Source organism: Herpailurus yagouaroundi, unplaced genomic scaffold, assembly GCF_014898765.1.
Source record: "Herpailurus yagouaroundi ecotype Mexico unplaced genomic scaffold, PumYag 250, whole genome shotgun sequence".
Taxonomy (NCBI): domain Eukaryota; kingdom Metazoa; phylum Chordata; class Mammalia; order Carnivora; family Felidae; genus Herpailurus; species Herpailurus yagouaroundi.
Window position 1 is genome coordinate 1,444,273 of NW_024412467.1, and position 23,621 is coordinate 1,467,893.

The following is a 23,621-nucleotide window of genomic DNA, read 5'->3' on the forward strand; positions in this document are numbered from 1 at the left end:
CTCACGAAGTGTGAGATCATGACCTGGGCCGAAGTCGGACGTTCAACCGACTGAGCCACGCAGGCACCTCCGCAATTACATATTTTTTCTTATGTCACAATAATAGAGGAAAGAGTGCAGAACGCTAGAAATGCAGATACACCAATGCTTTCAGGAGCTCACAGTTAAATAACGAGCCTTTCCCTACCCGCCCCTGAACGATCCACGAGTGGAACCTTCAGTCCTACACAGCCGAGGTCTCTGAGAAATTACTGGAAACAAAGTCAATTCAAATTGAATGGCTAACCAGTCAAGCAGGTGCTTAAGAGGGAATGCCCACGAGGGCAAACAATGAATGGCTGAGCATTAGGATCTCGGGCGTCCGGTTTGCTCAGAAATGAGTCAGTGTCTGCTCTGTGGCCCAGTCCTGGACCTCTGCTTGCCCGAAGATCAGGTAGAAGACCAGGCCTGATACGTTCACAGAAGCTGAAATCAAGAAGACATTTCTCCAGCCAAACTCGGAATCCTGGAAGCAGGAGGCAACAGATTGTCAGCGGTCTCCTAGCCCTTGGCCCTCCGAGTCAGGAAGGCTCTGGCACGCGTCCTCCTCCCCACCCCCACCCCCGCCTCTGTGGGCTTCCTGGTCTGTCCTAGAAGATACAAGTCATTTCCTGTGCCCTGGCCTCTCCCTCTGCTGGAACATTCCTCCCCCCAGATAGCCATTTGGCTCCCTTGTCTGCTTCTAGTCTTTACTTAAATGTTACTTTCCAGTGAGTCCTTCCACAACCACCCTTTTTAAAACTGCAGTCCCGCCCCTTCTGATGTACCCTGTTCTCCTCTCCTGTGTTATTCTTCTCTGAGCACTTGGCCACTGTTCCATACGCTGTATGTTTTACTTATATCATTAGTTTTTTGTCGGCCACAACAAGCTTCACCAGAGCAGGGACTTCTGTTTGCTTTATTCCCCGAAACAGTGCGTGGCATGTGCTAATGTTGAATTAATGAATGGATGAATGAATGAAGGCATAACAAGGGAAACAAATTCAGTTTGAGAATATCCATATTAAAAACCGCTGTTGGTCAGCGACTGGAAGGGAAGCCCCTCAATCACAGGCACACCAGAACGGTTGGCCGCTGTATACGTGGCAAGCGGTGCCGTGAATATTGCTAGAAATTTTGATGATGAGCATGAAAGGCTCATCTTCTAAGGATTCTTAAAGCCTAAACTCCCAAAACTGCGCATTCTTCATCACTCCACACCCACAACATGGTAATTGCCCAGCATGAGCTGAGCCTAGGGTTAGATCACGAGGGGGTTAGATCACGAGGGGGCTCAGGACTCTAGAGCTTTAAGTTGAGCCACGTTGAGGAGGGGACAAAAATGTCTTCAGCCTGACTTCTGCTGAGTGACCTCTACGGGTTTCTCTTACGCATATTTTCACCAGAGCGTTGACCTCACCTGATTCATTATAAATCCAGCAAGGGTGGAAGAAATGGCTCCCGATGCGTGAGCAAAGACTTGTGATAGTCCCTTGAGAAAGCCAGTGTACCTGAGACAGAAAAGAATGTTCCAGCATAAGCAAACCGTTAATCTCTGCTTACTTGCTGCAACCCTGTGCTCATCTCTGGGGATGCCTGGGGCTGACCCTTGGTCCAAGCTGAGTGAAACGTGCTGACTGGTGATCAGTAGAAGCCCATGTGAGGGTCTGAGACTCCCCAGGGCAAGCTGTACGAACCGGTCAACATGGTGGATACAAAACGTCCAGATGGATGGTTTGCACCACATTTGTGTGTTCTCTCAGTCTCAGGAACCTGATCCTGCGGCCCTGTCTTGGGGTAAAAAAGATGCCTCACTGGGCGAGACCAAAGCCTCTCCCTTGTGTCATGGTGGTTAGGTGTCTAAAACTGGCATGTGTTGTGACCGGGAAAGGGTCCCGGGAGCTACAGGTGGAAGTCCCAGCCATCTTCCACACCACCTCTAGGAGAGGCCCGTGTTTCACTTGCTATCCCTTTATTCAAGCTTGATCTCTATTAAAGCTTTATGTGAGCCTTACGGGCCCTCCAGGGATCCACCCCTGTGTGACTGCAGCGTTTCCTGACAGAGAGCTTGGTGTGAGTCCCCCCCCTCCCCACCTCCACCCCTGGTTGAGCAGTGAGTGTGGCCACTGCCTCCCCCTGTTCTCCCCTTGGAAAACTAAGTTCCCAGGGGCTGACTAGCCTTGGGTCCCTTCCAGGAATTATTTGCACGTAGGGCTGTCACTAACATCTCCTGTGAGCTGTCACATGTACTGCTGGCATCTAACTGGTGCGTCAGAGCGAGTTAAGGGCCGTTGGGCCTGAACTGAGCTTCTGGGAGGATGAGGCCGAGGGGTTCCTACCGAGGAGCGATGTCCAAGAAGTTAACAAAAGCGCCTACTTGGCAGCAAGTGGTGGTGGTGAAAGACAGTGCCAACAAGGCCATGGTGGCGCTCAGGCTGGATCTGGTCCAGTGCAGGGACACGAGGGCTGCAGATGGGACGAGAACCCCTGCAGCGGGACAGGCACAGAGAGAAGTAAAGCAACTGTCCTGAGCCTCCCGCGTCCATCCCCGTCCCCTTCGTCCTTACCTATGGCGGTGAACAGTTTCCTGATGCTCATGAGTCGGAGGAGTTTTCTGGAGAGAAGGAAATCTGCCAATAGACCTCCGAAGATAGTGCAGATAAAGGCAGCCACCAACAGCAGGGATGTGAGGATCCCACTCTGAGGACCAGAGAGAAGTGAGCAGCGTGCCTCACTTCCCACACCACGACACAGATTGACAAGGCGGCTTGTCCACATCTGTAGCTTTTCTTTTTCTTTCTTTTTTTAAAATGTTTGTTTAGTTTTGAGAGAGAGGAGGAGACAGAGTGGGAACAGGAGAGGGGCAGAGAGAGAGCGAGACACAGAATCTGAAGCAGGCTCTGGGCTCCAAGCTGTCGGCACAGAGCCTGACATGGGGCTTGAACCCACGAACTGCGAAATCATGACGCAAGCCGAAGTTGGATGCTTAACCAACTGAGCCACCCAGGCGCTTCCCCCCCGCCTTTTTTTTTTTTAATTTTTTTAATGTCTTAGCTTTTCTTTATATACATTATCATCTTTAATACAAATTTCATGTTACTGGACTGAGCCAACCCAATTCCAGTGCCTGAGGAAAAACATGCATGTAGTTCAATTTGGAAAAAAAAAAAATTAATGTTCTCTTTACGTGTAAAGGTCACCTGGAAATAGGTTTTAAAAAGAACAAAACCCAATAGAAAAATAGACACAGGATAGGAACAGTTTACAGGGATGGAAAAATAAGTGACTCCTGAACCTATTAAAAGATGTCTGACCTCAAAGTAAAACAAAAACAAAAAGCTGTCCGAATGCCATTTTTCATGGGTCAAACTAGCAAAAATCCAACAGTTTTTTTGACGTGATCAATGGTGATGCTGTAGGTAATCAGGTACTTGCAAATATTACCAGTGTCCTGTGGGGGCAATTTGACAATAGCTATAAACGTTTATGCAGGGCACCTGGGTGGCTCAGTCGGTTAAGGGTCCGACTTCGGATCAGGTCATGATCTCCCAGTTCATGAGTTCGAGCCCCGCATCGGGCTCTGTGCTGACAGTGTGGAACCTGCTTGGGAGTCTCTCTCTCTCTCTCTCTCTCTCTCTCTCTCTCTCTCTGTCCCCCCGCGTTGTGGGCCTCCCCCGCTTGGGCAGATGCACACTCTTCCTCTAAAAAATAAGTAAACTTAAAAAAAAATGTATTTCAGGGGCGCCTGGGTGGCTCAGTCGGTTAAGCATCCAACGTCGGCTCAGGTCACCACGTTGCAGTTCGTGAGTTCGAGCCCTGCATAGGGCTCTGTGCTGACAGCTCAGAGCCTGGAGCCTGATTCAGATTCTGTGTCTCCCTCTCTCTCTGCCCCTCCCCTGCTTGCGCTCTGTCTCTCTCTGTCTCTCAAAAATAAAAACATTTTTTTAAAAAAAGGCCTCCATGTTATAGGAATTGAAAGGCTCCTGCCAGACTATCTCAGCATCTGTTCATTTTGTGAACAGAGAGCTGGACACATGGGCACTTTTCTCTTTATGTGTCACACTTGAATAAAAAACATTTGTTAAAGAACGTTACCTTTAAGTTTCTGGCAGAAGGCTTATTTGGAACTTTATGTCCTGTTAATAATCCCTCGTCTTCAGCATTTGTTGTTAAGCCTCCCCGTGGAGGCTTCTTCTCCGAGGCAGAACTTGTTTTGTTACCCCTTTATTGTTTGTGCTGCCAGCAGGGTGCCTTGTTTGCAAATGTTGATCGTTTTGAACATAACATAAGGGACATAGGTCCCTTAAGAATTACGACATCCTCTGAACGTCAAGCTTACTTAGAACCATACCAGCCTTCCCCAAAAAGCCGTAGGTCACAGTGAGATGAATCCGAATTCAAGTGAACAGGGTTGCATTTCCTACACAAAAGTCCCAGGCTCACTTCCTTGGATGTTTTAGCCATGAGCGGGACAGAGATTTACGTAACGAAGCATTTAAACAGGAGAACAGAATGGGCTTTCTCTGTACTTACGTCTCTGAGGTTAGCTTGAAGTATGGTGCTGAAGTATGTTGGTGTGTAGTCCATAAAAATATAAAAACTCCAGAATTCAGTGAAATGAAAGATTAAAATGGCCCAAAGTGGTAGGGATCTGACCATAGCCTTAATGGGCAGAGACCAGGCTGGTGAAGAGTCCTGGAAGAAAGCATCTCTCAATACCCTGCCATCAGAAGACAAGAGCTTTGTGCTGATGCCCTCCCCACCCGTGAGCCACCCAGACGGACCCAGGGAAATGGCAGAGAAGTTCATCAGTGCACCTGCTGAGCCAGTGAACGCATGATGTATTCCTTCTCACCAGTGCTGATAAACGGATGACTTATGGGGTTGTCATAAAAAAGAGGAAACCAGAGAAAAGAACAGGCACAGCCAATTCCACCTAGGAAGAGGGTCCAGTTAGCCCTGGTTGCGAGTTGTTTCAGTTTGACACCACACTGAGAGGATTGCTGCGGTTGACAGAATGACCGTCCCCAAGATTCCACTCCTCCCTGCATCCACACCCTCCTGCGTGGCCCTGTCATTGGTGGAGGGTGCTTCCCCACCACTTACACATACATGATGACACTGTTGGACAACCCGGCCTGATGAGTGTTGAGTGGAAATAAAATTGATCTTAACACTTTCTCTTTTAGGGTCTTAAAGTCTCGATGGCTCTTTTTACTTGCTAGCTTGTCTTTTACACATTTTTCCATAAAGGCACTGTGAGGAGTTACCATAGAGTGTAGAAATACCATACAGGCATTCTGCTTGGTTTTGAGAATAGAAGAGTAAGTACAAAGGTACAATTTTGCCATCAAGGAACTTGAAACCAAGTAGGGAGGAGCAGATACAAAAATGCCCGCTGTCATACATCGAGAACGGAGGAAGTCCACAAATACTGTACTGAGTTCCTGCTTTGTAGGTACTGCTTACTATTTCTGAAAATCTTGAGCAGAGTTAGCCTCTCATTGCTTGAGTCATTTTTGTAACCTGCCCTTTGAAGTGTCTTTGACAAAGCCTTTGGAGGTTGACAAGCTATCGTAACCAATCTTCACACACTAGTGAATATATATTTTTTCTAGGGAATATACGGACCTGATGGTACAGGCACCCTTGATCTAAGAGTCTTCTCCTCGAACAGAAGCACCCTTGGGGCTCAGTGATCTTACAAGAATCACACGGTTTACAGGTGGGGTTTCAGAGAACGTTTTAAAAAGCCAAACACAAGCATTAGCTGAGAGCAGCCCAGCAGATCCCAACTAGGGCGAGGGGGAAGGCAGTATTTTGAAGTAGTAGAATATTGCTTCTGGAATCGTCCGTGTGTCTTTGGAAGCTTCTGCAGCTTCTCTGAGGGCAGTACAGCCACTCTTGAGCCTCACATGGTCTGCCCTGTCCTGCAGGTTCTACTGGTTGATTCTCTACGCCAATTGGCATTTTGTGGTTAGGTCACAGTCTCATAATTTTCTGGTTGTGATAGTAGGAGAATTTTAAAAGATGAATTAAATAAATGTAACTAAAAACATAATCCCACCAAGATAACATTTCCAACATCTTATAATAGAAACCTCTCTGGGGTTCTTTGTGGGTTCGGTCTAGAAGCAGGATGGACTGTTATGATGCCTGTAAAGTCATTGGTTTTTCTAGCTCCACATTCAGGCTACTGAGATTTAAATGTCATTTTGCGAGATTCATAACGTGATTATCTGTGAGCATTATCCACTTTAGTTATACAAATATTCCTATCTATCAGGATTTGGTTAACCATAGATGACTCACATCACGAAAATCATGCCCAGCATTCTCTGTTGTGATACAAAAATCCCAAGATATGAAAAGCCCCCACTCACCAAAGATATAGAAGATATAAGGCCACCCTATGGTCTGGCACAGGAAACCACCAATGAGGAAAATGATGAAGGATCCCAGCAGTTGCCCTGAACAGAAGATGTGAGGATGTTCTGAGTGTGAGTCAGGCTTGGGACTCTGTGTGCTTCCTCCAGACTGACCCCTTCCCAGAGCTGAGTTGCACAGCGATTAAAGTTATGAGCGGCGATCCAGACTACCTTGGTTCAAATCCCGCTCCTTCACTCAGGAGCTGTGTGATGTTGGACAAGTTGGACAAGTTGGATGTTGGACTAGTCTATTTGTATCTCAGATTCCCTTCTGTGTGAAGTGGAAATAATGATGTACAGCTGAATTATAAGATTGTTCCAAGGCTAAAATGACATTTACACGTGCAAAGCACTTACAACCGTGGTTGGTACGCAGTTGGCAACCAGTTATGATTTGAAAAAAGATACTGCAGGGTAGTAGTGCTTGAGAGCAAGGAGACAGAGTAGTTGGACTATAAAGTCTTGGCTTCTGTCCATAGGCCATTGCAGAGTACTCTTAATGCATATGAGCTGAGAATTTAAGGCATCCATTACCTGATATGGCAATGTTGATGAGCTGACTCTTTTCCAGTGGGGGAGCCCACTTGACCCAAATTGTATACTGACTTGTTAATACCATACCCTGGAAAAAAAAAAAAAAGTCCCATTCTTGGCTATCTGAGGTCATTTGGGAACCTATCCGTATTCCACTTATACTTACTTAGAAAGCATCTTGGTACCTGGGTTATGCCTTGAACTATCCGAATGACAACAAGGAAGGCCACTCCAGCATCAGCTGCCAGTGGGATGAAGAAGGTCAAGACCGAGGAAAGAAACAGACCAATACCAACCAAGTACTTCGCTCCATATATTCCAGACATGTAGCCAATAGGGATTGGAGCCAAGAAGGAGCCATAGTTGAGAGAGCTGAGAATGATCCCCTGCGTGTCAGGACTCCAGTCATACGTAGGGGCCTGGGTGACAAAGAGAATCTCACTGTTTATCTTTGGCCACCTCTCTCCAGTGCCTCCAGTCTGCCAAGTTCATTAGGAAAACCCAAGCATATGCCCAAGGTACTCTTTGCCTTTACACAGTTTCCCTGGTTACACAGTTAATGACCAACCAAGACCTAAGAGATCCCTTAAAGAGAGAAAGGCTACAAAGAAAACACATGCTATGCTAGGCAAGGTGATTTTTAAAATCTGCGAAGGAAGAAAGCAAAAGTAACATAAATCTGTGGAACTTAATTGTGTGTGTGGTGGTTTTCGTCCTTGTAGGGGAAAAACGTGTGTCTGCTAACGAGTAGAATGATATCCTGCGTGCTTAGTCTCTACACAAGTAGAGATATAATCTGCTTAGCGATACAGTATGTGTGTAATACACTTCGTCGAACATAGTAGGTGCTTAATAAGTAAATAACCCTTTAGGTCGAACGGTGCAGAGTCTCATTAAACTTACCATTGGCTTAAATTCTTTTAGAGTTTCACTCCAGCTGTCCTGGGGGGCGGTGGGAGGCCTCTCTGTGGAGGTGTTGGATGGGCCAGCCAGGGCTGTGTTGTTCACCATAGCTGGGATGGCTATGCTCAGGTTCATTTGTTGGGTGAAAATCGAAAAATTGCAGAGATGCACGATGAGGGCCAGCCCGTGTCGGACTGAACAAAAGCCTGAGGTGGGGGGCACAGAAAGTCTTATCATTGGGGTGCTTTTCTCCTGCCTTTCGTAAGTCTGGAAAGGGGAGAAGATTGCAGTCTGTCTGTGAGGCAGAAACAGAGAGAGAGCAGGGGTTCCTCTGTAGGTGTCTGGTGGACACCTGTCCCTCCCCACCCCCCAGGGGGTGAGGGGGTCAGGAACCTCCTCAGAACCATTACTTGAGCGGAGACTTGAAGAAGGTGTGGAACTGGCCAGAGCAAGTGTTAGGAAAGTTTTCCTGATGGCTCTGGGATGAGCTCATGAGAGAGGCTGGAAAGAAGTGGGATTGGGGGGTGCCTGGGGGGCTCAGTCAGTTGAGCATCCGACTTTGGCTCAGATGATGATCTCACGGTTCGTGAGTTCGAGCCCCTCATGGGGCTCTGTGCTATCAGCACGGAGCCTACTTCAGATCCTCTGTCCCCCACTCCTGCCTCTCTCTCTCTCTCTCTCTCTCTCTCTCTCTCTCTCTCTCTCAAAAATAAACATTTAAGAAGTGAGATTGGACAAAGAACTGGCTAGAAGCCGTGGTTGATGGGATACAGATAGTAAGAGCAGGAGTTTTTGGAAATGACTCCCAAGTGCCCCACCCTGTTACCAGGGAACTCGGCTGATTAACGGGTTAGGGGAAGGGAGGAGACGAAATTTGAAAGGTAGGCTAGGTCGGATGTCAGAAGCATGTAACTTCATCTCGAAACTATAATTGAGGCTCGCGTAAAATGTGCCAGTGATCCATGGGGGCTCTGGGGCTGTCCCTGGGGTTGAGTCCAGATGCATTAGTTTGGCAGCAGCTAGAAGGATCCATCGGCTGGCCCTGTAGAGAAATCTCAGAGATACAATATGTAAACCTGTCCTCAAGGCACGTGTGTGCCCCCTTTCCTGGCTCCTGGCAAACATGCTCCAGATGGCCAGCCCCATCTCCTGCTGTGTGGGGATCCTCCTGGCGGGTTCCAGGGGTGGACAGACATGACAGATCACCAGGTGTAACTCAGGGGGCATTTAGTTGAGACTCTCCCCTCCCCCATCCACAGGAATTGACGTTGGCGTTTTGAGAACATCGTATAGATAGGGCAGATCAGATTGAGAGGGATGGCCACTCGTGTAGCATGTCTGCTCCTAGTCAACGTAGCGATGGCTCCCTGGGGATTCAAGTCTTTTTCTCTGGTCCAGGGTGAGATTTTACAGCTCTCTTCAGTTTACGTCCCACCCAGGTTTCTTAACATACTTTTTATTGTTTCCAGAGCAGTCCTTTCTTTTCCCTATCATTCTCACATTTTCTTCCTTGGAGTTGAGAGCAGAAAACCAATCCTATGTACGTGTTAAGTACTTAATAATAGAAAAAAATAGGTGATTATGGTTGTCATGTTTACCATTTATTTCATTCTCTTGGGTAATCTATTCACTGGCAGTTTCTAAACTGTTAAATAGAAGCAGAGAGAGCGGCCAGTCCTGTCCTATCTGGATTTCTGGGGAATGTTTCACACATCACACTGTTAAGTAGGCTGGTGGCACTTGTCCTTTCATTGCATGAAGCTATCCTGGTCCTGTTTCTTATTACTTTTATGTGACTGCATGAGGTTTATGAAATGTATTTGAATCATACAGTCAGGATACCCAGATCTGCTCTAGTAACAGCTGTGTGCTCCCGGGCAAGTTCCTGAACTATCTGTAGCCTCAGTATTCCACCTGTAAAATGGGGCTAATGATAGAACCTACCTCAAGGTCCTGAGTGAGAATTGAGTTTATGTAAGTTCATTATAATTATTTATTAATACCATTTGGCTCTCCTTACTTTCTTGAATTGATCTCTTCCTAATAGGATGTTTTAATGAAAACACATGACTTATTTTGCAAATATTTTGGCTAGAATTTTACGTTAGCGTATATAATTGAATTTGGGTGAAAGTTACTGTGAATAATTGTGGGGGTGTAATTTTTGACATGCTAGTTTTATAAAGAAAGTTAGTTTTAGGCTTTCCATCTCAACCTGTGACCTGAAGTATTTTAGGTGAATAGCCATTTTGTTTTGTCTTAATATTCTTTTTATTTTAGAACAGTTTTAGACTTAACAAAATTACTGAATTTCTGTACACCTCACACCCATTTTCCTCTTTTGCGAACTTTTTTTTTTTTTTTTTTTTTTTTTTTAGAGAGAGAGAGAAAAAAATCTTAAGCAGGCTCCATGCTGAGCGCAAAGCCTGACGTGGGGCTCAATCCCATGACCCTGAGATCATGACCTGAGCCGAAATCAAGAGTCAGTGCTCAACTGAGTCACCCCGGGGCTCCTGTTACAAACATCTTCTATTGCTCTGGTGCATTTGTCACACTTGATGGACCTCCTGTGATGTGTTGTTATTAGCTAAAGTCTACACTTTATTCAGACTTCTTGGTTTTTACCTGATGTCTGTGTTCTGTTCCAGAATTGCATTCGGGATAGCATAGTACATTTAATCATCACATGTCCTCGGCATACGTATGGCTATGACAGTTTCTCAGACTTTCTTTTCTGGTGGCCTTCAGGATCTTGAAGAGCAGTGGTCAGATAGTGTATAGAACGTCCCTCGACTGGGATTTGTCTGATATGTTTTCATGACTGGACTAAGGCAACGTGTGTTTGAGAGGAAGGCTGCCATTCTCTTCACGTATCGAGGGTCCATACTATCAACATATCACTGCTGATATTAGCCTTGAATCACCTGGTTTGAGGTAGTGTCAGGTTTCTCCACTGGGAAGTTACCCCTGTGTTCTCCCTTTCCAGACTGTCCTCTGGAAGAAGTCACACGCACAGTCCACACTGAAGCAGTGAGGAACTACACTTAAGGTGTAGCATCTACGTAAATATTTGTTATTTCTTCAGCCCTGGATACATAGACATTTCCTGTTCCATAAAATCTCACCGAATTTTTCTAGCGAAACCACCAAGATCTACTTTGTTTTAAAAGGGTTAACTTTTCAACAACTTGCTTCACTTCTTACATGGTTTTTTGACAAGAACGAGTTTTCTTAATGCAAATTGATAAATTCTATTTTCATAGAAAGTATGGATATTATCTGCTTTCCCTGTAACTAACACCTTATGTATCTTAAATGCCTCGTCTCCTTTGTCCCCACCATCAGTTATGTTGAATCTCTCTGCCTGATCGATCTGAGTTATGAATTGTTTCACTGTGGCGAATGGCATCTGCTCTCAAAGGATCAGCTCTTGTACGTAGATTTCATCGCAATTTCCTTCATGATTTGCGTTCACTTTTTTTTTTAAATTTTTTTTAATGTTTATTTTTGAGACAGAGAGACAGAGCATGAACAGGGGAGGGTCAGAGAGAGAGGGAGACACAGAATCCGAAGCAAGCTCCAGGCTCTGAGCTGTCAGCACAGAGCCCGACGCGGGACTTGAGCTCACGGAGGGCGAGTTCATGACCTGAGCCGTAGTCGGACGCTTAACCGACTGAGCCACCCAGGCACCCCTGCGTTCACTTTTTCTACATTTGAGTTGTCTGTTCTGTTTTTCCAAGTACTTTCCTTGAAGTTGTAGACTCAGTGAACTGGATGCGTAATGAAGTTGCTTTCATCTATTCTTAGACAATCTTCATCGTCTTCCCTTCTTCCTGCCGATCGTTTTTTGATCCTCTTGACTTGCTACCCCTCTGCGTCCTCCGTGACTTTTTTAAGCCTTGGCTCTGTGTCACTGATTCGATTTTCTGTAGTGATGATTTCTTTCCTTGCTGCAGCTAATTCCTTTTTAACTCTGAAGTAATGTATTTTCCTCTTCAGTTTCCTTTCACATCTACGTGGGGTTCTTCCTTCACATTCTTCTGTTGATTTGCTTCCTACTGTCTAAGCTTCTTCTTATTCTTGAGAACTGAAATTAGGAATGAAAACAGTCCCCAGTGTCCCCAGATAAAATCAGCACAGCAGTGTGATATAATGGTTAGCAATCAGACCGCTGGGGTTGAAATCCAGATGACGCCTCTTTGTGCCTTGATGACTTAAATCTTACTTCCTCTGTGCTTGAATTCTGGCTCCTGTACAATGGTGACGATGATAGTAACACCTTCCTTGAAGGGTTGTTGCAAGGATTCGGTGAATTAATCCGTATAAAGTGCTCAGAACAGTGTCTGGCTCACAGCATGCACTCATTATGCGACGATCGCTCTTTTATCTGATACATTTCTTTTTATTCCTTTCTGTGCTAAAGTATTCACATGGGTCCCTTGTGCTTCGTCTCTGCAGTCTTGGGCCATAAGGGTCAATCATTTGTGATTTCGTGCCCGTGTGTTGAAACCTTTGCAATGGGCCACCTTTGTGGTCTGAGGCCCCGTTGTCATGTGATGGTAACAGTGCGTGTGTGAGTGGGAGGATGGCATCTTGCATTTCTTTCACCAGTTCAAAGGAAGTAATTCCTCTTCCATTAAAAACATTTTTTAAAAAATGTTTATTTATATTTGAGAGAGAGGGAGAGAGCAGAGACGGGGAGGAGCAGAGCAAGAGGGAGGCAGAATCCGAAGCAGGCTCCAGGCGCCCAGCTGTCAGCACAGAGCCCGACACGGGGCTCGAACCCATGAACTGCGAGATCATGACCTGAGCCGAAGTCAAACACCTAACCGACCGAGCCCCCCAGGTGCCCCACGACTCTTCCATTTTAATTTTGCGATGACCTGGTAGATTTTGAGGACAAGTCTCCCAAATGTCCCAGTTAATTTCTGCCATCACGCATGTTTTCCCTGGTCTGTTCTACTGGCTCGAGATGCTAGGATGCCAGTGTTTAGAAAGGTGGGTGAGCTGTGGAGGGGTAGACATCAGGATGGGGGCCCATGGGAGCTTCACCCCATATCCCAGCGCTGCAGACTCGCCCTGCTGCTGGTGGTCTACTGGCCTCTAGACACTGCCGTTCAGAGCTAGGAAGCATGAGCCAAGGCTTCAGTGTCCCCCTGTCTTTCTGTGTCACTGTACCATGCTCCAAGGACGAGAGTTTGGTCAGCTCTTGACATCCTCTCTCAATATCATCTAGAATGTATTAAACCAGTCCACAAGTCTTAGCTTTTGTAGTGTGTGGTAGGGACAGTTCCCTAGTTTTGTGGGGTTTTTTTTAGATTTGTTTTTAATGCTTATTTATTTTTGAGAGAGAGAGAGAGAGAGAGAGAGAGAGAGAGAGCGCACGTGAGTGGGGGAAGGGCAGAGAGAGAGGGAGACACAGAATCTGAAGCAGGCTCCAGGCTCTGAGCTGTCAGCACTGTGAGATCATGACGTGAGCTGACGTTGGATGTCTGAGCCACCCAGGCACCCAGGCTGAGCCACCCAGGCACCCCAGAACAGTTCCCTAGTTTTAACCTAGATGGAGATACTTTCTCAAGTGGTGTGCTTGTTTATTTCTGTGACTTTCAGAAAGGGATGTGATTGTAGACTGGCCTTTGAGTGACATTCTTTCCATGGGCTGGGGCTCCTTCCACGTGGGCTCTCGATGGGGAGGAAGGAAGCTATGCCTGATGCTGTTTGCGAAGATTCTTGCTCCATCCTTGCCTTGCCAAGTTCTCCGCAGTAGCAGAGAGACAGATACCTGAAAATGGCAGCCCTCAATCTACCATGCGAACAGGATTCCAACAAGGAGGGTGTTCTGGCAAGGTTTGGAAGGGTGGACGGTGAGAAGCCATGATGCCATGAGGCAGCTACAGGCCCATGTGTGAGGGTCGTTGATGGTAGACGTGGGATTTCTGCCTGTGACGTTTGGTTGTCCCCTTGAAAATCACCCACTCAGGGCTGCACGTGGTCATCAGAGTGATGCATTATTATTAGTCCTCAGCAGAGGACTAAGCAAAATGGTAGGGCGGATGTCCTAGGAGACTGTAGAAGAAACCAGGAAGGTCGGCTATGAGTGTCACCACTGCCAAAAAGTGGGCTGAGCCAGGAACACTGTGTGAGAGCTGATGATCATCAACTCTGTATAAAGTTTATGTAGTGTTGACTGTGTGCCAGGCATTGTTCTAAATGGGTTACACATTATAAGTAATTTAATCCTCGTTGAATTGTGATGTGAGGTACACACTATTATTTTGTCTTTACAGATAAGGAAACGGAAACACACAAAGTTCAAGTAACTTCCCTAAGGTCACACAGCTCATAAATGGCAAAATCAGGATTGCAAACGTGGGAAATGTTTATACACAAGTTCTTTATATTTCTGATGTTGGCGAGAGAGAGTTAGGATAGGAGAATTTGGCCGAGGGTATTGTCCTCTAGACTCTTAAGTGTTTAGAAGTGGATGAGGTCTTAGGGATGCAAGAGTCGAGCTCTCCCATTTTGCAGATGAGGAAGCCAGGCAATGGAATAGTATTCGTTCCAGGCCAAGTGGCTCATAGTTAACTGTAGATGGGGTATGAGAAGGCATCTGTCCTGATTTCTTCTTCGATGGGTAAGATGCAGAGAATCCTCTTGTCCTTCAGATATGCCCACTTCCCAGCAGACACCCTGGTCGAAATGTTGAGTATTGTGAAGCATCCCATCTTGGTTAGTGCTTTACTTTTCAAAAGCATTGTCTTCTTTTTAAGTTTATTTATGTATTTTGAGAGCAAGAGAGAGAGAGTGTGTGCACACACGTGGGGAGGGGCAGAGAGAGGGAGAGACAGAATCCCAAGCAGGCTCTTTGCCATCAGTGCAGAGCCCGAGGTGGGGCTCGAACTCACAAACCGTGAGATCGTGACCTGAGCCGAGATCAAGCATAGAGCTTAACCCACTGAGCCACCCAGGCACTCCCTCAAAGACATTATCTTATGAAAAGCTTATATCCGTAAGAAAATTAATGAATCACACAGCTCTTGAGTCATTAGAAATTTAGAGTAAAATAAGGTGTTCAACAGTTCTTCTGAGTGAGAAGCTCTTGGTCGTGCTTTAGACAACATGGAAGATGGAAAGTGACTTCTCGGATATGGTGGAAAGGAAAAGCCTTCTCTCTTTGAGGCAGGTGTGGATCTATATGGGCAGAGAGATCTAGTGGGATGCTCCTCAGTTTAGAATCGGAAAAACCAAGTCTCCATGTTTTCTACTTAGCATCTGTTCTGAATTTTTATTTATCTGTAAATCATGTCTTGATACCTACCTGTCCTATGTACCTTCAAGGTTTCTTGCAAGAAGTGAAATAATTCTCAGTAAAAAATGCTTTATAGCTGTCTGGAGTCCTTGGCAATTGGTGGTAGCAAGAAGACGCTGTGTATCACCAACAGGGAAGTCAAGGTGACACAGATCCACGTACGTGAACTTACCTTTCCTGGAGGTTTGTGCTTGAGCCATATTGAAATTGTCATCACTGGAAATATGTCCCATTGCCTCAGCTTCTGCTCTGGTAGACATTTTGGTTGTCTTCTCCCAGGACTGGTGTTCACCTCCTGAAATAAAAGAACACAAAAGCAAATACAGGGTGACACGTGTCCAACATCACACATGACAGTGCCCCAATTCTAAGAAGGAGGAGGAAATATTTGGTGGGAAAGGTGCTAGACCAGGGTTCAGGAGACCTGATGTGTTGTCCAGACTCTATCAGTAGGCAAATGTGTGGCCTTGGAAAGGTCACAGTTACCCTGGTGTTAGTCTCTGCGTCTCAAAAATGAAGGGTCCGGTATGGGTTGCCTTAATGGGTCATAACATTCTTTCCAGTTCTGTGTTCCCGTGTCTCTCAATGGATATAGGAATCAACTGGATGTTAAAACTTGACAGTCTTTGAAATTTCATCTAGAAGATTCCAGTGGATTAAATTACCCAAAAAACTGTCTATTACAAACATCTAGAGATACCAGACGAAATATGGCAAACATCTTTTTAAAGACATAGCTCCAAAGATAGCAAGAGATATCCCCATGGATGTAATGAAAAGTTTGCAGTATGAGCTAACTCTTCAGTGACCCTGGGACTGGGGTGAGGAGCCAGCATCAGCTTCTGTGACGCGGCATCTTGAGGTCCCTGGGGATGAGGGATAGAGCCTTAGACCTCTATCTTCTTGCCAGGAAGGCGATTGTAGTGGAGATCGTATTACAGAACCAGAGCCCTTGAAAGAGTTCAGAACTGAGTTAAAGAGGCTCCGTCCCTTGCAACAGCGAGCCAATGACAACTTTATGCTGTCCTGAGCTCTGGTTTGAAAATAAAGAGCCTCTCCTGGAAATTCTGAAAATTCACAACTGTATCATGGAGAGTTGGGGGTTGGAATTTACACAGTTTTCATTGTCTGAGAACCTTTCTCAACTGAACAACTCCTCTAAGAACTGGGCCCAGGCTGATGTCCTCAACACAGATCACATGGAATTACTGAAGGTGAAGCTCCACTTAATATGGAGATCCAAAATTATAAACAGTCACAGAAGCAACCATCCAAAGCAAACCCTCGGACTCAACACATGGCCAGATCAAATTAATGAGATCTTCCAAGGGTAAAATACACTGATAAATGCATTATATAAGCGTGCTTAAAACAAGTGAAGAAATACAGGATAGTCTTTAAAACATAGAAGGCACCCAACAGAACAGGCAGGTTTAAGAAAGACACTACTTGAAATCTGAACGGCAAACTTAGGCATTAAAATAGGAAACTAGGTGACTAGACGTATCTAAAAGACTGAATGAGTGAAATAAAAGGTAGAGCTATGTGAATGATACAGAATAAAGCTCCGGGAGATCATGAGGTATGATAGCAACATTAGGGGGCCTGGAGAAGAGAATGAAAAGGTCCAGAATATGTCAAATGAGACTTCTAGGAGAAGAAAAGGAAGAGACTTGAGGAGAGGCAGTACTTTAAGAAATAATGATCAAGGCTTTTCCAGAACGGATGAAACAATATTCCTCAGATTCAGGAATCACAATGAGTCTGAAGCCCGAGAAATGAAGTTAAAGCTACACCCAGCTACACCTGCATCTAATCATAAGGATCCCGTGGGATACAAAAAAGCATGAAACTATCCGTAGCGATAGATGCCATAAGAGGTCATTAGCGGGGATGAGAGGGTAGAAATGAATTACAGTATGATATCAGATAAGAGAGTGGGGTTTTTTAAACTTCAAGATCATAAAAAAAAAAAAAAGACAAAGTATCAGAAAGTGGGTGAAGAGTGTGTTAACTACCAGGACAGTACATAAACAGATGACGAACAGATACGGGAAAATACACCCTGCCTTACTGTCAAAGACATGGACATTAGAAGAACCAGATCTTGTTATTTCTTACCCATTTGCTTCCATAAATATTTAAAAGTCTTATCGCTGAGTTTAGGCAACAGTGTGGGGAGATAAGTTATTTGTGGGAATCGGTGCATCTTTCCACTTGGTGCTTCATGGCGTCTACCAGAGAGTACTACGCACAGCCACACGAAAGTATGTCCCAAGACCGTCTTTGTAGCAATATTTGGAGAAGTGAAAAATTAGCAGCTAATTAAAGGTCATTAACATTTAAGTAATTAAGTAAAGCACATATTTTTTGGAATACTATACAGTCATCGAAAAGAATTCATAAAATCTCTCCACGTAAGTATATAAAGATTGAAAAGGCATATTAAGGAGCGCCTGGGTGGCTCAGTTGGTTAAGCATCTGACTCTTGATTTCAGCTCAGGTCACGATCTCATGAGTTCGTGAGTTCGAGCCCTGCATCGAGCTGTGCTCTGACAGTGTGGAGTCTGCTTAGGATTCTCTCTCTCTCTCTCTCTCTCTCGCTCTCTCTCTCTCTCTCTCTCTCTCAGAATAAATAAACTTTTAAAAAAAAGAAAAAGAAAAGACATATTAAGTGAAAAAAGCAAGTTGTAAATTCCAAGGGATACATGCACCCTGATGTTTATTGCAGCCTTATTTACAGTAGCCAAGATATGGAAGCAGCCCAGGTGTCCATCGATGGATGAATGGATAAAGAAGTGATATACGCATACGATGGACTATCACTGAGCCATAAAACGAATGCAATCTTGCCATTTGCAATGATGTGGATGGAGCTAGAGAGTATAATGCTAAGCGAAATAAGTCAGAGAACGACAAATCCCATACGATCTCACTCATAGGTGGAACCGAAGAAACAAAATAAAGAGGCAGAGGGGCAAAAATGATAGATAATGAGAGAGAGACCAATCAAGGAACAGACTTAACTGTAGAGAAAACACTGATGGTCACCAGAGGGGAGGTGGGGTGGGGGGAGGGGGAAACAGGTGATGGGGATTAAAGAGGGCACCCGTCGAGATGAGCGCTGGGTGCAGAATTGTCGAATCACTATATTGTACATTTGCAGCTAGTGTGGCACTGCATGTTAACTAACTGGAATTAAAATAAAAACTTGAAAAAAACAAGGAGAAAGCAAGTTACAGAACAAGAAGTACCATGGAAATAAAACAAGGGAAGCGTACATAAATATAACATTACATTGTGTAGTTTGTGTGTTTGTAAGGGAGCAGAAAACTATGAACAGAAAAATCCTAACACGGAGACAGTGACAGCTGTCATCTACGTTGTCCTGAGCTCTGGTTTTAAAATTAAGCTACAGTAATACGGTAAGCGTGGTCCTTCCCTCGGGAAGAATGGGCACCAGGGAACTCAACTGGATCTGTGGTGTTGGATGAACTACAACAATGCTATATTTATGAATGATTACTGTGATTCAAAAATATATCTAAAACGGCAGCAACAGCACAACTGTCATAAGAGCTGGTCACAGTGTCTGGAGCTTGGGAATCTTTCATCCTGACGGATCCCTTCACAGATTGTGCACGGATTTGCGCGCACGCGCCTGTATGTGTGTGTGTTGTGTGTGTGCACGCCTGGATGTTAAGGTGGGACTCTTACTCGGGGCACCCGGGTGGCTCAGTCAGTTAAGTGTCCGACTTCGGGTCAGCTCACGATCTCATGGCTCGTGGGTTCGAGCCCCGCATCAGGCTTGTCAGCACAGAGCCCACTTCGGGTCCTCTGTCCCCCTCTCTGCCCCTCCCTCACTCGTTCTCTCTGTCTCTCTCTCTCTCTCAGAATAAACTTTAATTAATTAATTAATTAATTAATTAAAAAATGGGACTTGTACTCGATGCGACTGAACCCAGACTATTTTGAGAACACCACAATGAGTGTGGCCTCCATTCCCAAGTGGTAGGAGACCAGCATCTGGGACCGAGAAGGAGGCTGTTGAGCCCACTTCGAGGGCACTTCAAGGGCCCAAACTGCTGAGATGTAGAAGCTGGGAGAGAGTTTCTCGAGAGAAAGCTGCTGGTTTGGTCTGTCACTCATTCACCCTGCCTCCGTGAGAGAGGGGGTTGCAGGAGGCGGGCGCTGCCCTGCCCTTTGTGTCAGATGATAGAAGCTGCCTGCCAGGGGGCTGTCCAGAGACCTTGACCTGTGTCCGCTGGAGGTTTGGCTGTGTGCCTGCGAGTGAGAGAGAGAAGGGGCTGGTGAGCGGCATCTGCCTCAATCCAAGGGCAGGAGGCTGCGCAGAGCAGAGCAAGAGCCCCTGCCAGCCGAGCCGTCGGGCACCCGAAGCAGTCCCGGCAGCAGGTGCAAAGAGCCCCGGGCAGAGAGCGGCAGGCTCCTTCTGAGCCAGATGTGGACGATTCGGGAGGGCTCCGGCCGACAGTAAATCCTGCGCCAGAGAACTGTCTAGAGGGGCCACGTGACCCCAGAAGAGGCGGATGGGCCGCAGGAGGCCCAGCAGCTGACAGAGGCGTGGTAAGGGTGTCCCCAGTGGGGAGCTCTCTGAAGGACTCCGCATCGACCACCCTCCCAAGCCCCGAGAACACCAGTGCCAGGCCACGAGAGTCTCCATCCCAAATCGCTTCCCGCCTCTTACCAGCCGCCTCCCTGGCTCCCTAACCACCAGCCCTGGAAAGATCAGAAGCCTTAGCAGGGTGAGGCAAGGAGCTGCCCGAGAAAGGGAACGAGAAGCCAAGCCCCTTGACCCCCCCCCCCCCACCCTGCCAAGGTCCAAGCTGGAGACAGGGAGAAGATCTGGTGTTTAAAAGTGTAGTTAACACACGGCGTCATGTTCGTTTGGGGCGTCCAATAGAACGACCCGAAAGTTCTCTACCTGACTCGGTGCTCAGCACGACAAGTGGACGCTTAGCCCCCTTTATCTGCGTAGGGAGACGCTGTACTGTGAGATAAAGTTTGGAGGCCTGTGCTTCCCATCAGACCGGACCTCTTAGTTACAACATGCGATTATATGAAAGCTGAAGACAGCCAGCGGACTTTGTACTGTGCGTGGCTCTGGTGGCCCTGGGAGCAGTCCCGTCAAACGAAGGGATGCGTTGCTGTAGACGGAATTTGTGTATCGTGTCGGCCCACCTGTAGGGCAGTTGGTTGAGCTGCAAGGATAGTATCTGTCCAGGGATCCAAGGCTTTCAGACGAACGCTTTTTCCCAACGGTCAGCCCCTGTGAGGACTCTCCTGAGAGGTCACTGACTGCTAGTTCCTTCATTGATTTGGCAAATGTTTGTTGAACCGGCGAATGGAATGTTATGCGTCCTTAGACCTTTCTCTTGCATTTGTGGCCAAAGGGCTTCGTTCTCATGAGATGCCCCCTCTCTGTACTTGCTAGGACGGAGGCACTTGCCAGGTATTCTGATAACCGACAGCGGTGCCTCCCGTGTCGTCCCTGGCGGCGTCCCTTGCCCTCCATCAGATGTGTCCTGCCCTCGTCCTCCACTGCCAGCTCGGACTGCCTTGTCAACTCCAGCTGGGCCGCCAGGAGAGGCGCCCCGGAGAAGAAAAACCTTGGGGCACCTGGGGGGCCCAGTCGGTCGAGCGTCCAACGCTTGGTTTCGGCGCAGGTCATGATCTCGCAGTTTGTGGGTTCGAGCCCCGAGTCGGGCTCCGGGATGACAGTGCAGAGCCTGCTTGGGATTCCCTCCCTCTCCCTCTGTGTCCCTCCCCTGCTTATGCCCTCTTTCTCTCTCAAAAGAAATAAACTTTCGAAAAAAAGAAAAAGAAAAACCCGAGAATGGCATTTGCTATGAAGAAGCTGAGGGTCACGGTGACAGCCACTGGGTAACTAGCAAGAAGAGGGCAAGTGCTTTACCAGGTTGTATGGAAAGTTCCATGTGCGCTGCAGTGGGAGGGGTGAGAAGAAAGTAGCCCTGAGCAAGAGCGTTCCAGGCAAGGAAGCGGCAGGTTCGTCCAGGTCCGGTGCAGAGGGAGCGAGCAGGTTCATGTGGCAAGGGAGACCTAACTGGTGGGCGGGGGCCATGCCACGTGGGGTCCTGCAACTTGAGGAAGGGGACGGGATTCACTTGGCTGCGGAGTGGTGCATGGTCTCTAAGGGACAAGACCGGGAGCTTGGGCAGAGGCGGTGGTAGCCTGCGCAAGCATTGATGTCTGGGTGAGGCTGCCTGTGGGGCTGTTTTGGAGTTAAAGCCAACAAGAATTGCTGACGAGGTGGGGAGGGGAGGAGAGAATGGGGCAGATCGTTGGAAATTTCTAGATGTATGGCTTGAAGAAATGAGGGAGTGGCGTTGTGCTCGGTAGAGATGGGAAAGGGAGCAGCAAGTGGGAAGGAAGCGGGTTTCCAGAAGGAAAATAAGAGTTTCATTTTGGACTGTTGGGTTCGAGATACCTTTAGACCGAGAAGAGAAGATGGCCTGGCAGGCACTGCGTCTGTGAATCTGTAGCTTGGGCCCGGGGGCCCGGGTAAGATATAAACTTGAAGGTCATCCCTCTTCCCTATTTAATCAGACTAAGTACATTAGGAACAACCCGCAAGGATGCTGAACGCATCATTCTTCTCTCCGTTGGCCGTTTCCCCGGCCAGTGCTGATTCTGTGTCTCTTCCCTTTGCACGAACCCCTGTCTTCTTCGTGAGCTCCCTGGGGAGTGAGACTCCTCCTTCAGGTCCCCAGCTCAGCTGCTAGAAACTCACATGTTTTTATACCTGGCCTCAGCACTGAACATTTTCTCCGTACACGAAGCAGCTTGGGACTCATATTCACAGCTCCCAAATCAGAGTCCCCTGCCCCCAAATCTTCACCCAATAACTACTTCCCAACGTCATGGATTCCATTTTGTTTTACTTCTCCCCATGCATAAATTCATTGGAGGCATCTTGTCTGTTTTGATTAATTTGATCTTTTAGCCCTGATAAAATCTTCCTTTTCAGAATTCAGCTTTCGCATTTTTATCTCACCATAGATGTGATCAGTGCTTTATTATTATTATTAGTAGTAGTAGTAGTAGTATTAATGCATTGCACAAAAATTAGCCCAGTAGATGACTCTTAAGCTGCAGGTATCCAGTCTAGTCCCAGTATTTGGGTAATAGTCACCCTTAAAGCATAGTTTAAAGTTGCTGGTTCACCTCCATGTGCTTCAGATAGTTCAGACTCTCTCTCTCTCTCTCTCTTTCTGCAGCTACTTAATTTTTTTTAATGTTTATTTATTTTTGAAGGAGAGAAAGAGACTGAGCGGGAGAGGGGCAGAGAGAAAGGGAGACACAGAACCCCAAGCAGGCTCCAGGCTCCCAGCTGTCAGCACAGAGCCCGACGCCGGGCTTGAACCCACGAACCGCGAGATCATGACCTGAGCTCGAGTCAGACGCTTAACCGACTGAGCCCCCCCAGGCGCCCCTCTTTCTGCAGTTCTTGTTTTGGATGATTTTGTTCCCTAAAGCTTTATTCCCTGGGGTTCTGAAGCTCTTGCTTCTACTAGGAAAAGGTGATGTTCTCTGTCACTTTGCAGAATTATCTTAGGAAAGAGGAGTTCTCTTCACTACCCCACAGCCTCTACCCCAAAATAGCAAATGAGAAAAAGACCCACCCCGTCCCCTCAAAAGCAGAATGTTGAGGGGAAAGACTGAAGACTAACCTGAGAGAGTGCAGGATCCTCATTTATTTCCAAAAAATGCCTCCAAGTTTTTCAGCATTTTCTTCAGTGCCTTAAATCCCCATGTGGTAAATGATTACCTCAAAACCATTAGCCCGTACGCTCTGCTCTTCGGTGGGAAGATTTTACTGAGTCAGTGGTTTAATCTTTAACTTTCATTGGTCAATTGACAAGTAGACCAGACTCCTTAAATCGTCCTCATGCTTCGCAGCCAGCAAGGTCCCTCCTGTCCTCCCCAATCTTCCCATCAGAATCCGCGTTCCTTCTCTGTAGGGTCCTGACACCCCATGCCCCCTGTTTCCAGGGGTGTTCATTCTGTTCTTCAGCAGGATGGGGTGTGTCCCCGTCCCCTTTGAGCCCTGTCTCCAGCAGGACCGTTTGTCAGAACGAGGCTTTTGACAGAGCGGACACGTAGCATCCACCGCGGTTGACTCAAATGCCTTGTGGCTTTATGATTATAGCTACAGAGACCACTGGGCTTTCTGTGAAAATTAACCGCCTGTGATTCCGCTCCCTTTGGTAGCAGAACATCTCAGAAGCTGCGCCCAGACCTGTGTTCTGTTCCCTTGTGTCCAGTTCATTCTCGAGCCCACTCGAGATGAGAAAGCCCTTGGCGAAGCCATCAGTGACTTCCATGATGGCAGATCCAGTGGCCAGTTCCTAGGTTTTGTCTGATAAGCCCGACAGCTTTCCTTACCTGCT

At 46.8% G+C, this 23,621-nt stretch overlaps 2 protein-coding genes across 5 annotated transcripts in view; both read right to left on the minus strand.

Annotated features, from left to right (window-relative positions):
- SLC17A4 (solute carrier family 17 member 4) lies at window positions 1–22,968 on the minus strand. Of its 3 annotated transcripts, none has more exons than XM_040460303.1 (12): window positions 22,902–22,968; window positions 15,365–15,487; window positions 7,884–8,089; window positions 7,166–7,399; window positions 6,981–7,068; window positions 6,402–6,488; window positions 4,836–4,954; window positions 4,552–4,713; window positions 2,586–2,718; window positions 2,396–2,505; window positions 1,439–1,529; window positions 1–505 (listed from the first exon to the last, which is right to left on the minus strand). In XM_040460303.1, the coding sequence occupies exons 2-12, from the start codon at window positions 15,450–15,452 to the stop codon at window positions 282–284; spliced, it is 1,542 nt and encodes a 513-aa protein (XP_040316237.1). In that variant the 5' UTR covers window positions 15,453–15,487; window positions 22,902–22,968; the 3' UTR covers window positions 1–281. The 3 variants fall into 3 exon arrangements, with proteins under 3 accessions (XP_040316237.1, XP_040316239.1, XP_040316238.1); XM_040460304.1 differs by having other exon boundaries at window positions 263–505; window positions 2,358–2,505; XM_040460305.1 differs by lacking the exon at window positions 7,884–8,089.
- The window catches only part of LOC121020328 (histone H2B type 1-A), a 448,453-nt gene that overhangs the window by 385,780 nt on the left and 39,052 nt on the right, over window positions 1–23,621 (minus strand). The window lies entirely within an intron of this gene.